Genomic DNA, 14,442 nt, shown 5'->3' on the forward strand with positions numbered 1-14,442 from the left:
CTCCTTTACTCTCCTTGTAGAGTCTGGCTACAAATGGTGCTGCTTCCTAAACCATGTCTTTAATTTTAAATGATCCAAATGTAACTTTTCAACAAAAAAAATAACCGATCATAATGTTGAATATTTGTTGAAGCTGCCAGCTCTTTACCTCTGCTCTTTCTTTTTGAAGTTTATTGTGTCAGGTGTCTTTCAACCTGGCCACATTACAGGATTTAGGTATTTCACACTAATGCACCAGCATTCCAGGAAGCCAACAACAACAGGAAATATGACAGAGCTCTCTTACTACAGTGTAGGTTTGTCTACCCTGTATGCAGATAAATAACCCAACCATTAAATGATGCGCTGCAGAGATAAATCTGTGTTTATTCAATTAAATCAAGTTCCTTTTCTGGATCTTTTGCTTCCTCTGAAGACAGTGATTTTCATGCAACATATCCAGATTTGTCAGATAGTCCATTTGTGTGGCTTGGTAATACCTTGAGCTGAAAATTCCCCTCAGGAGTTAAAGGACTATGATAAACATGCATATAGAAGAAGAAACATGCACATATAAACAACAAGCCGTAGCAACCATTGTTTGCATATTCAGGATGACCGTGCTGAAGAAAGATCAAGGGTTTATCTGACAAAGGTTGCCATAGAAGCTGCAAATTTGCCTGTAATTAGTTCGGCACACAGGACCCCAACGGCGTGTTTGATGCAGCCTCATTTGTTTGGATAAAAGCTCAACGAGACACAGGTGACAACAGAGAAATGGTACTTCAACTCACAGGCAGATTTAAGCCAACAGCCATGCAAGAGAAGAGAAGCACTCGGATCAAGACAAGAGGAGCATGCAGAAGTGTGCAACATTAAATACACAGTGGTTTATATGATGTTCACATTATGCAAGGCCTGATTTGGTCGCTTTAGTACAGATTATACTGACATCCTATTAACTACAGCTGATTGATCCCCACAAAAATAATACATCACATGTCTATAATCTCAGATTGATTAAGGAAGACATTCTTACTGATTCTCATTGACATTTCAGGACAAAAATGGAAAATCTGGTCTACTAGTTATGCTAGAATGAAAGACTGTAGCGTTGAACAGTTATATAAGAGCACCATAGAGTGAGGACAAAGGTCTGTACAGAGGCTGTATATTTTAAACCTAATAAAATTTAACATCAAAGACAATAAGTGCAGTAAAGATGTGAAGATTCAAAATAGTGAGCAGTAACATAAAAAGCAATTAGATTAAATACTGCATAATATATTACTTATCTGACAACATAAGAACTGTTGTTAATATTGCAGTATTTGTCCATATTAGTGGATTAGCCAGATGAACATTATTAATATCTGATGCACAGCATGTGGTAACGTATTTAAAGTGAAGTGCTTTGATTGTATTTTGAATAAAACACAACCTTTGTATTTCTAGTTGTTTGTCACTAGATGATAAAATCCTCAGAACTTTAAACACACATAGATAACTTTACAGCAGTCCCTCGAATTGATTTAAATATTTCAACTTATGTCAACAAATGAACTGTTGCACATCTAAATAAAGCTGCTAGAACAACTCACTAGTCATGTTTAAGAAGAAGAAATCATTCAAGCAGAACGCTTATCTGTTTCAAATAATGGTTCCTCTAATGTAGCACTTCTTGTTAAAATGAATGCACAGTGTTTTGACGGTCCCACTGAATCCACCGCCTACAAATCTTCTACCTACTTTCGCACACAGAGCTGATGGGGCTCCAGGTCTGGTCTGGCCTGCAGGTGATGGTGCCGCTGCCTTTCGCCTGCTGCCCTTTGGCGCAGGTAACACGGACTGACTGTCCAACATGAAACTCCTGCGGGGATCCGTTCCCGCTACTGTCCTGCTTCCAGCCTGGAGGAGCCGGGCAAGACTTAGCTGTGAAACAAAGAATGGATGGAGTCATTTTTCCCTACTTAAAATCCAGCTGACACAGTGTATCTCTTAGCAATGTTAAAGTAATATTATTTTAAATGTTTATCACAGAAATAACAAGCTGTAGTAGCTGACATGGTTGATTATGTCAGGATAGTGACTCTAGATAAAAACAGATGTCTTTGTTTGAGGAGACAGTTTGAAAAGAGGTACAAAAAATGTACAGGTGTGAAAGTATACATCAAAATGATTGTATTCTTACAAAACCTAACAATGTTCAACTGACTTAAGAAAAGCAGCAAATCCTAGTGCTGAAGCCAGAAAATATTTGGCTTTTTTTCTTTGGAAAATTCCTGAAACAATAAAGAATTTTTGTTGCTCAATGAGCCAATTAATTAGCAAATTGATGCAGCTTTAGTTTGCATCACTAATCAATAATCTTTCTCGCTGGATATTTTTGAGTAAAAAAATATAGCTTGTTTTCTGTGTGCAATTGTTTTCCAGATAAAAACACAGTAAGCCTTGGTTTCACTTTGACAAATATGCTGAGGCATGACTCAAAAACAAAATTCCAGTCAACTCAAACTGAAACCTACAAGTAAGAAAAGCTCACACATCTGTTACATTATGTTGTGAAAAAGATTACAAAATGCACAAATGTTCCAAAGAATGTTGAGTGGGTGTTTGGATACGTGTTGCAAATGTTTGCGAAATTCTTTGGCTTTTGTTAGAAAGCAACCCCAGTGTCAGCAAGTTGTAAGGGAGGTCCAGCACAGCAGGAGGTCAGACAGGAAATACGTTGTATTAGAAAAATCTCTCTGGTATATGGCTGTATGTGTCTGTGTGTGTGCAAAAGGCAAAGTTTTCTCACGCTGGCAGGTGGGGAAAGTGGAGCTCCAGGCGTGGCCCCCCATACACACCACCAGAGAGTCTCCCACCAGCCTGTAGCCTTTATCACACTGGAACTCCACAGCACGCCCAGTGTTCAGGTTGTGTTCCTGTACTTTGCCGTGTAGCATCTGTTTGGGGCTGTCGCAGCCTCTCGCGACTGACAAGAGAGGCAAAATGATAAATTTGTGATGTAACAAAAGAAGACAAAAGGAGGCTTCTCATTCAGTGCTTATTGTGAGTCCTCCATACCTTCACACGTAGGTGCTGGCAGACTCCACGAGCCATTGGCCAGACAGACGAGAGTCCTTGGGCCGACCAGCTGCAGCCCAGAGTTACACACATAGCTCACATTGTGTGAGTGAGGCTCTGCTGTCATCTGGACCTGTGCATTTTTCACAGTGGGAGGAGGCCCGCAGGAATGTGCTGAGGAGACTGTTGACAGGTGTCACAGGTGTGGTGGTGGTTAATGTGTTTGTTGACATGTTGAGTAATAGGCTATATAACACTAAGATAAATGTCAGCTACACCGCTAAGCCTTCATAAAGGTTTATTACACAAAATGTGTTTACATTTGGTCAGAGATCTTTTAAAGCTTGTTTTTCACAGCTGGGATTTAGACTGTGGACATCATGGAAGAGGTTTACAGAATGGAAATGGGATTTTAGCCATGTTGTAAAGTTTCAGCTAAACTGAAGTAATTCTGACAACTTCTCAAATGCAGCTTTCTCTGCAGAGAACAATGTTGGTAAACATTTATTTCTCCATCTCCCATTTAATCCAAATGTAAAATTCCTTTTACTTTGCAGCATATATTAACACAGACTATTGCCTTTTTTTCATGAAACAAGAGTATGTAAGAATTTATGGACTGCAGGGAGTGTTCTGTCATCTTTGTTCACTGAGTCATTCCCTGTGTGCTTCTCTGTAACTATCATGACTAAAAAATGTTAGTCAAAAGACTGTTTTTTGTGGAAGGGATATCTTTGGAAGCTTTAGTCATCTTAAACGGTGTTCCCAGCTTTAGTGACGAATAGTTTGAAGAATAGCTCTGACATCACACTATGATTAAACACATCTTCCAGTCTGTCTCTTTTGTACACAAACCCACCAACACACACTGGCTGCGTGCCGCTCCATGTTCTGTCTCCCTGGCAGGTCTGGATAGAGTCTCCCTGTGACACAAAGGGAGAAGTGTAAAGCGACAGAAACATCTGATGACTTAACACGGCAACACTTTTACACCCTGTATCAATGCGCTGTATCACAGCAAGAAACACGATACAGTTAAATCTATATCGATTTTTTTCACTGCACACTGATGCAATGACTGTTTCGTATTTTTCCACAAAGTTGCCTAAGTGCTATCAAAGCCAGCAGCTTGTTGTGTTCGTGTGTCCTCAGTGCATTAACAGGGCTTCATTGTGGTGAGTATTTAAATTGAGGAAGAGGTATCAGTAGGTATCAGTGTATCAGGAAACAGTGACTCAGCTCTTTCTCTTGGCTCTGTAACTACACACTGTAACTATTGAATGCTGAGGAGAACTCATGTGACTTTCTGTAATCTGATTGTTAGCCATTAGGTTATGGAGGACAGACTTATTTAAAAGCACAGTGGAGGAAAGGAGAGTATTACAGGAAACCATCATTCATCAAATACATCTTTTAGAAAAACAACATATTCTATTAGATTTGGTTACAAAACAACTGTGACTTCGTTTTTCTACTTTCTCTGTATATGTTGAAGTAATTCATTAAATCTTGTCAACAATTCTGAGCGCTAAAGTGCTAATCTCTCCAAAAGAAAACTTGGCCTGATGAGCAGTACCTTTATGTCAAATCCAGGTAGACAGGAGTACATGACAAAGTCTCCATAGTTGTAGCTGTCCCCCTCAATTAAACCATGAAGAAGAGGAGGGGGTTTCTCGCACACCACCATCTCACAGGAAACTGACATGATGCTTGGAGCCCAGCTTCCACCAACCTTATCACACAGCCACAAAGACAAGACAGGAAGCACTTCATTATTCACAGCTTGTTCTTAACATCATCGGTGAACGACATGACTTCTTCATGGGCAAAACTATACTGGTTATATCACTGTGATGACACACTACATCCTTTTTTTGATACATGCCATGATTACTTGTGCTTAATAATTGATTTAGCATTCATATTAAGATTAAAAAGCCAAGAAACAAATGACTGACGAGCCTGTTTCTGACCTGACACTCTGCCAACGCTGACCCCTGCAGGTAGAAGCCAGGAGGGCAGGAGAGAGTGATGGTGCCCCCGACAGGAGTCAACTCCTTCCCAGTGATTGCGAGTTGGGGGATGGAGACGTTGGTAGGTAGCAGGCAGGGGGTGGGGCGGCATCGAATGTTGTGTTTGGACCAGGTGCCGTCAGTCTGACAGGCAAGGAAATCTGTCTGTGTGGCCAGTTTATATCCATCATCACACCTGGAGAGCAAGAGGCATGTTTGGGAAAATATGTCAGTGCAAAGGCAACTGGTCTTTGATATGATTATATGTATGGATAAGTAGTAAGTGAATTCACACAGGAATTAGGACAACATAAAGAGAAATGATAGAGAACAGGTGTAAAGGGTACGTTGAGTTATTTATAGCTAATGATATTTGGCTATCCATGTGATTAAATCAAAAGTGCAAACAGCAGTATGCTGGCTAACATCTGCTTTTACTGCCAAAAAGAAAAACAAAATGTTGCAAATTAGAGTATATAAACAGTATTTACCTATAAGTGACCTGGTTTGGGAAGGTAAAGAAGTCTCCCTCCACCTGAGCATGGGCTACAGCTGGTGGTTTTCCACAGCTCACAGGCTCACAGCTGATCCTGGGTTCCCCCCACCTGCCGTCTCTTCCACAGGAGAGGTGTGGGTACCCCTTTTGCTGGTAGCCCGGTCGACACCTGTAAATGGCCGTGTCTGGGAAGGTGGCACTGCCGCCCTGCAAGACAGCATTAAGGACTGTCGGCGGGGCGACACTGCACCTCCCCCGGCCACACACGGGCACCCCGGGGCTCCACACACCTCCCTTCTCACACACCGCCTGAGAGGGACCCAGCAGCTTGTAGCCGTCGTCACACTGGAAGTGCACTCGGTCTCCACAGGCACGGTCCTGGCCAAGAACCACCCCGAATTTCACTACAGGGAGGTTGCAGACGCAGGGCTGGCATTGGGGCACGCTGCCCACCCAGAGGCCTTGAGCGGAGCACCGCAGGATGGGATCCCCCACTGCCTCGTAGCCGTCGAAGCAAACATACTCCACCACGTCGTCGTAGTTGAAGCTGGAGCCATTCAGGAAGCCGTGACTGATGTCCTCAGGTGGATCACAGCTAATGATGTCACAGCGGGGTGGCAGTTTGTCCCAAAGTCCATCTGATTGACAAACACGTGTAGAATCTCCTTTGAGCACGTATCCCTCATCACATTCATACTTTACCTTGCTGTTGTAGCCAAACTCTGACCCCAACACGCTCCCATTGGGTATTGGAGAGGGCTTCCCACAGCGGGCTGGTACACAGGTAGGAGACTGGTGGCTCCATGTGCCGTCAGCCTGGCAAACAGTTACAGACTTCCCTTTTAAGAGAAAACCAGGCTGACAGCTCAGTTCTATTTCACTATTATAGGTGTACTCTTTGCCTTTAAATGTAATATCACTGGGGATTTTAGGAGGACCACAGGACACTGGTTCACACTGTGGTTTCTTACCATTCCACTTTCCATCTGCCTGACAGGCAATAGTGTCACTGCCCTTTAGGACAAACCCAGGACTACACTCATAGTGTAGCACCTGCGGATAAACAAATTCACCTCCATGAGCTGTGCCATTTGCAATCACTCCTGGATCACCACAGGAAACAGGCCGACAAACTGGGGCGTCATTAGTCCACAGTCGACCCGATACGCAATGTCTCTCAGGCTCCCCGTCCAGCTCGTATCCTTCCTCACAAGTATATCTGACCATACTGCCGAGGGACGCATCAGTTACATTCACCCAGCCATGCTCTGGGCTAGGCGGTGTTTCGCACTCTGCTGGGACACATGATGGGGCGGTGCCGTTCCATCCTCCATCCTCCTGACACACCAACCTGGTGTGGCGTGTGAGGTCGTAACCTTTGTGGCAGTGGTACTCAATCAGTGTCCCATGAAGGAAGTTCAAGTCCATATGTGTAGAGACTGGTTCAGTGTCTTTAGAAGCAGTACCAGATCCATCTCCCCGGTCTGTCACCCGGACATATTCCCCAAAGTCAATGTGAGGAGGCAGGCCACAGTCTGAGGGTACACAGACAGGAACAGAGCTTGACCAACCAAACTCCTCACATGTTAGGTGGTCCTGGCCCACTAGCTGGAAGCCAGGAAAACAGCTGTAGAAAATAGTGACACCAAAACTATGATCCTGGCCCTCTACAAAACCACTTTCAATTGGCTGGGGTGGAGTGCATGATATCTGCACACAAGCAGGTGACTCAATGTCCCATTCTCCACTGGCCAGGCATTTCAGAGTCTCTGGGCCTTGGAGGCGGTAACCACGACGACAAGAGTAAGTAGCACTGTTACCAAACTGGAGCTTTGTATAAACCACTTTTCCATTGGCTATCTGTTTAGGGACTGAGCATTCAATTGGACGGCAAGAAGGCACCCCACCGATCCACAGTCCCTTCTCTCCACAGAGGACAGTGAAGTTTCCCACTAAGTTATATCCGGTCTTACAGCTATACAGTGCTTTGCTGAGGTACATCAGACCCTGAACATCGACAATACCATTAGAAATCTCTACAGGCTGAGGACATTCAACTGGGATGCATTCTGGGTAAGGAGCGCTCCACTGCCCGTTAGCTAGACAAGACACAGAGCCTTCTTTTCTTAAAGTAAAGCCATCCATACAGGTGTAAGTTACCACAGAGCTGAAAGGAAATGGGGGAGAGGACGAGGAAGGGCCACCAAAAGACACCTCTGGCAGTGAACCACAAAATACTTGTTTACACACTGGAAAGGTGTCGTTCCACTCCTGAGACGGGGTGCAGCGGAGGATCCGAGCCCCCTCCAGGACGTAGCCATCCTCACAGGACAGTTCAACTGTTCCAGATTCAGAGTCTAAGCCCTTCAGGACCAGGTGGTTCTCCTCCAGCGGTGGCTCTGGACACTGGACTGGTGAGCAGCGTGGACGTCTCGACTTGTCCCACTTTCCATACTTCAGACAGGTCCAGATGGCATCACCAGCCAGCTCATAACCCTCATCACAGACATACTGCACTTTGCGTCCCACCTGGAACTCCGAGCCTTTGTAGTGTCCATGGACGATGTCAGGAGGAGGATCGCAGGTTAAAAGGACACAAGCGGGAGGGTCGTGGTTGGACCACTGGCGGTTGGATTGACAACTTCGCTCTGGATGGCCAATCAGCCTGTAGCCGGCATTACAGGCATATGTCACCTTGCTGGTGAATGTGAATCGACTTCTGACCTGTAGGAGAACAGTGCAATATATAATTATAACTGTTTATTATGTTTATGAGAAGGATTAATGTGCTCATCTGAGCTTTATGTCTGACCTGAATGTATCCATTCCTAAGTGGTGGAGGAGATGAGCAGGACACAGGTACACAAATAGGCAGAGCTCCCCCCCACTCTCCATTGGCCTTGCAGGTTCTCCTCTTCTCCCCTCGGATCAGGAAGCCTGAATTGCAGCTGTATGCCACAACAGCTCCAAAACTGTAGTTTGTCCCAATCACATAGCCCCGATCAATGCTGTCAGGCTTGGAGCACCTCACAGGCACACAGCCGATATCATAAGGCGAAGGCTCCCACTCTCCTCCCATCAGGCACCTGAGCGTGGCTGTGGTGTTAAGCATGAAGCCCTCTTCACATTTATAGCTCACTTCAGTGTTGCTAGCATATTTAGGTTTGTTGACTGAATCTAAAATGGCATGGGGGAGGTCAGGCGGACGTAGGCAGAAGTTTGCAATGCAGCGAGGGGCCTCCATGCCATCAGGTGGCGCCCACACGCCCTGAGCGTTGCAAATCATCTTAGAGTTGTTTCCAGCAACGTATCCATCAGTGCAGTAGTAGTTTGCAGTGTCTCCGAACAGCTGGTGGCTCTCATAGGGCTCAGCGTGGTCGATGGCAGGCGGAGGGCCGCAGGAGCGAGGGACGCACTGGGCAGAGCTTTCACTCCATTGGCCAGTTGATAGACATTCTCTGGTTTCTGGGCCAATCAGAGTGTAGCTGCATATAAGAAACAACAAAAACAAGGATGAGCTAAGGGGATAAAGAAATCACAGCACCAAGATATGCCAGTACCAATAATAAAATCAGTAAGTGTTGATTGTTTAACCGTCTGCAAACAAAGCTCTTTTCTGGCCACTTTTCTGCTCCTGTCACATATTTACTTCTTTTAAATTTCAATATAACTACAGCACCTTTCTGGATACAGCGCTACATTTCTTTGATTATTTATTTTTCAATCAATTTTTCCAAGTGTTACCAATGCTGGAAAAATGGTGATTCTGCATACTATAGATATGTATACATTTATTTTTTATTTTGTGCATTTTTAAATGTGTTCTAATACTCTTTATTTCCTATCTGCTGTCTTTAAACAAAGCCTGCAATTCAACCCAGTTCAGCTGAAAGTTTCTAAATTTATATTACGTATCTGCTGGTCAAAACTGAGTCACTGAAGGCTTCCTGGTTGTATCGAGGATGATAGAATCTCTGGCCATTTTTTACAGAATCAGACTGGTTGCAAAGGGTTTATTTTGGGTGAACACACAGGAAATTGACAATACAGCACTCAGCATTGAAAATGAATTATATACTACACATGCACATATTACTCTTTTGATTAAAGGCTATATGACACAGTAATATCAATAGTGGTATAGTGAAGATAGGAGAGTGAAATGCAGAAGCCAAATGTCTGCACTGACATTAACTTGTACTCTTAAATTCAGTTTTAGTTGATGAAACAGCTTAATAACTGAATAGACTTCAACCACATTTACCCTTCTTTGCAGACATAGTGCACCTTGTTTCCCAGTTCATAGTTCTCTCCTACAGTCACAGCATCTCTCAGGGTTGGTGGCTCGCTGCACAGGACGCTCACACAGCGAGGTACAGGTCTGCTCCACTCCCCTGTCGCTTCGCAAACCACTTCCATGGAACCCTGTGGTCTTCACACCAACACACCTTTCAGTTCACACACTCACACTACTGCAAATAATAGTATCATGGAGATGTACAAAATCCCATGCGAAAACTGAAAAAGCAAAGGTGATAGCAGTATATTTGGTTGTCATATTTTAGTTTTATTGTTACTTCAGAATTCTAATTCATCCTGTTCAGCAGTCAAGTATTGATAAAATACATTTATGCAATGAAATGACCAAACACCAGCAGAAGGGAGTCAGCAGTGCAGTTAACGGTTATTAAATCATACCTGTATCCCTCAGTGCAGGTATATCTGACAGTGGACATGTATGTGTTTAAATCAAGGCTGTAGTCTGCGTTTTCTACAGTTGGTGGGCTCCCACAGGTCACTGGATGACACATGGGTGGTGTCCCGCTCCACCTCAGACTAGTCAGACACTGGAATTCATAGGGGATCTGAGGCAGGTAGCCCTTTTTACAGCTGAAATGGAGGGAAGTTAGCGTGAGTTTTTAAATGCCAAGAAGAAAAGTCAATCTTGTTTGTCTTGACAGATTTGTAACACCTTTACTGTCACAATGACACTGTGGTATTGTAGGGAATGCAAATGATACCTGAAAGTCACCTTGCTTCCATAGGTGAAGTTGCTTCCCTTCATGATGGAGTTCTCTGGAACAGTCGGTGCTGGACAGGACAGGGCTAAAGCGCGATATTAATGAAATGATTAATAACTGCAGCTTTAAATTTCACTGAAACCTAAAAATGACTAAACACCACTGTAGCTATCCTTTATGCTAAGAGTAAACACTCTCTAGAGAGGAGAGATTTTCATAGACGACTTAAAGTGTTATGGATGAAATTCAGATTGTATTCATATGATAATGGATGCCAGCAGCAAAGTATAAGAAAGTAGAATGCAAAGAGGTGTAACTGAGATGCACAGTCAATGTGAAATTCCATCTGCATTCATTTTTTTTCTGAAACAGGCCAGACATCATCGTTTCCAGTCGTGGCCACATTACCATCGATTACAGTCTGGAAAAACTTTGACACGGAAAATCATGAGGGTCACCCATGTCCAGCCGATTTGAGAAAGGAAGCAGGAGTGACTTATTAAATAATGTTTGTTGACGCACTTTTTATAAATGTATACTGTAATGAGCAGCAGAATATAAGCAGCAGATAAGATGAGATGTGGTTCATCTGCAGTGAGTCTAAGAGCAGAGACAGACTGCTGCTGCTTTCCCCTAATAACAGCAATGGAAGATGGAATTTTTCAACTTGACACAATGATTTACTGCTGTAGCACTATATCGATCTTTCAGTGTGCCCTCTAATGCATCAGAACATGAATTATTTAGCCTTTGTTATTGCTGGCTGTAACGCAGGAAAACAGTCAAAACGAGATTTAACTGCTTTGATTTCTAGAACATCACTGAGGTGCTTTACGTATTTCAGATAACTTACAATTTTCCATTTGTAATCACTTTGAATTCAGTATTACAATCAACAGCCAATATGAAGTGAATGCAACAAACTGGCACATTCTGCTGGCACTGAGTTAGTCGGCTCCACCTCTTCTATGAGGAAGAATGTGGCTTAGAGCCAAGATGAAGGTGCTGCGGTGGTCAGGCCTTTCAGCGCGCTGCACAGTAGAAGACAAAAAGACAGCTGCATGTGTAATCAGCCCTTCACAGCAGCAACCGTCAGGCATATCCCATCATGAGTGGCTGGGAAGTGTGCATGTGTGTGTGGGTGTGTGTCCTGAAGTGTATCAGTCATAAACAAAAGAGTACAATCTGATTGTGATATGTGTAGTTTTGGTTGTGTTTTGCTTACAAACTATCAGCCAATAGGTGAATGCTGTGATTATTATCATACTAGCTTAATGGCAATCTGTTTTTCCATGTTACATTATCTATAAAGCCTTCATGAAACCGCTTTTCTGTTTAGAGATAGAGAGCAAAACCCCATAAATTACAGCATTATAGTAAAACTACAATTACACCTTCGCTTGAGAAGTTAAAATTTCAATTGGTGGCATTAGTACGAGAGAAGGAGGATCATTAAGCTGTGTTGTTGTCGCTCTAATTGGCACAGACTGATACTGTGTTAACCACAGTGGTGGAAAGTAGCACCATAACATTGGTGGTCAGTCTCACCCTGCCTGACACGTAAAACAAGCAGTTTAGCTGATGTGTGTTAAAAACATATGTGATCTGTAGCTGATTGATTTAAAAACAAAATGTGGAAAAAGGATGTGGTTTGTGGAGAGGTTGAGGTTTGACACAGACACACCCGATGATCTTCAGATGGAGGTAGGAGCACACCGACTGAACCAGTGAACCCACCATTACACGAACAGAGTCCACTGCAGTATTTCAACTTAAAAACTCGTGAAATGCAGAGCGCACCTACACGTGATGTATTTTGCGGTCATAGGAAACAATGTATGTAGAAAAAAATAACTCAGTTTCATCTTGGAAAATCCTGACATTTGAACACCCTCGCTTCCTGTTTTCAAAGTAATTTGGGTCACACACCTGTCTGAGCACACTGCAGCTACACAGACGTTTCAGTTTATCAAGTGGTCAGAAAAAATTTACAAATACATTGCTTTCTGTCAAATAAGGCAAACCTTGAGCTGTCGGTTTTCTTTTCAGTTTCTGTCAGTCAAGCTGAGCAGATTTTCCATACAGAAAAAAAGGGTGAACTAATGGTACGTGTTGACCACTTCTCATCTCACCTCTGCAGTATGGAACAACATCGTCCCAGCTCCCTGTATCCAGGCACTGGAGTCGAGACGAACCAATCAGCTCGTAGCCGTCACTGCAGCCGAACAGAACCTCGTTGCCCATCAGGAAGTTGCTGCCGTCTCTGTGACCAAACTCTGGAGCTCCAGGATTCTCACACTTTACTGGCTCTGAACACACACACACACACACACACACACACACACACACACACACACACACACACACACACACACACACACACACACACACACACACACACACACACAAAGCTACTGGTTTGAAACAGGAACACAAAAGAATCCTTTTTGTGGTCAATATTTTTGCACAGCTTTGATTTCATCTAGATTTGTTTCATTCCCGGTTCTTCAGTGACTTTATCTTCTTATAAGAAACTATTAGAAGGACAGTAAATTGTCTATAACTCCAATAAATCTCCTCATGAGCGTCATTACCTGTGCAGTTTTTGCCATCTCCACTGTACGGGTGAATACAGGTGCAGGTGTAGGAGCCGTCTGTGTTCTGACAGCTGGCATGATTATCACAGTCAGACCCCAGAGCACACTCATCCATATCTGAACACACGCAGGCATAAAAAAGATACTTTATCAGTTGTCAAACTTCCAAACACAGTATTCATTTCATATATATGACTTGAATGTTTTGTACCCAAGCAGGCCGGTGCATTTCCTCCCCACTTGCCGCTGTTGGTGCAGTGCACCTTGGCATCTCCCAGCAAGTAAAAGCCGGCATTACACTGATAGACCACAGAGCTACTAGCATGGAAGTCCGTCCCCTGAAACAAGCCATTCTCCAGAGGACGAGGAGGTCCGCAGGACACTCCTGTAACACATACAGAGGAATGTTAGGTTGGAATAAACTTTTAGAGCTACAAGTTAAACCTTTACAACCATAAGTCCTTCTATCATCATCAGCAGTGTAATTTCAGTCAGGCTGTGCTGCAGAACATTTCAGAGTGTTTTCAAAGTGAGATCTGGTTTCTGAGTTGAAGCCGGCACTCTCTTCAAGATTTTTTTTGCGGATGAATTGCTGCATTTTTTTCTTGCAACACTGAGGCAGTTGCGTTCAGTTTTAGTCTAAGTTTAGGAACTTGTTCTCTGACTTGGAGCTGCGGGTTTTTTAACAGCTCCATCAGTGGATAACTCAGAGGAAAACACTGATGTTGAGTCACTGAGACTCTCCACATTCCACACAAACCTTTTGGATAGATGTCTTTTAGAAGGAAACACCAGGATGGACTACTGGACAAAATACAGCTGCTATGAAAACCGATTCCACTGTCAAAAATTGTAGAACATCTCAGACTTAAGCCTGTGAAGATTCAGACTATTATTACATAGCAAAAGAAAAAATCAACTTAAAGATGCCTAAGAGAATTATTCATAGGATGCATAACGTGAAAATAATTGGGATTTCAGCATTTTTCAGATCCCTAAAAAACAAACAAACATTGACTCTTCAAAGATTAACATCATCCACACTTTGGTTTTTTGAAGGATGTTAGGTGAAGATGAAAGTGGAAGTGGAGGAGAGGCTGATGGGCAAAAAGTGGAGGGAAAGTGGAGAGGTTGATGAAGAGGGAAATGGTGAGGAGCTGGTAAAGAAGAGGGGAGGCAGAAGAAGCTATTGTTGTCCAGCCTGAGCTCGATTGCCTTCCTGGACTGTCTTTTCCTCGTCCTCCTTCGCTCTCTGGAGTTTCTTGACG

The 14,442-nt window shown here is 43.4% G+C and overlaps 1 protein-coding gene across 1 annotated transcript in view; it reads right to left on the reverse strand.

Moving 5' to 3' along the window:
- svep1 (sushi, von Willebrand factor type A, EGF and pentraxin domain containing 1) overlaps positions 1 to 14,442 on the reverse strand; it is a 102,134-nt gene that overhangs the window by 6,807 nt on the left and 80,885 nt on the right. The window contains 14 exon segments of the mRNA XM_022200765.2: positions 1,729 to 1,911; positions 2,780 to 2,956; positions 3,049 to 3,231; positions 3,908 to 3,971; positions 4,625 to 4,780; positions 5,022 to 5,256; positions 5,552 to 8,280; positions 8,369 to 9,041; positions 9,821 to 9,988; positions 10,255 to 10,446; positions 10,578 to 10,662; positions 12,710 to 12,886; positions 13,172 to 13,291; positions 13,386 to 13,559. Coding sequence (XP_022056457.2) covers positions 1,729 to 1,911; positions 2,780 to 2,956; positions 3,049 to 3,231; positions 3,908 to 3,971; positions 4,625 to 4,780; positions 5,022 to 5,256; positions 5,552 to 8,280; positions 8,369 to 9,041; positions 9,821 to 9,988; positions 10,255 to 10,446; positions 10,578 to 10,662; positions 12,710 to 12,886; positions 13,172 to 13,291; positions 13,386 to 13,559 — 5,316 coding nt within the window.

Source organism: Acanthochromis polyacanthus, chromosome 23, assembly GCF_021347895.1.
Source record: "Acanthochromis polyacanthus isolate Apoly-LR-REF ecotype Palm Island chromosome 23, KAUST_Apoly_ChrSc, whole genome shotgun sequence".
Classification (NCBI taxonomy): domain Eukaryota; kingdom Metazoa; phylum Chordata; class Actinopteri; family Pomacentridae; genus Acanthochromis; species Acanthochromis polyacanthus.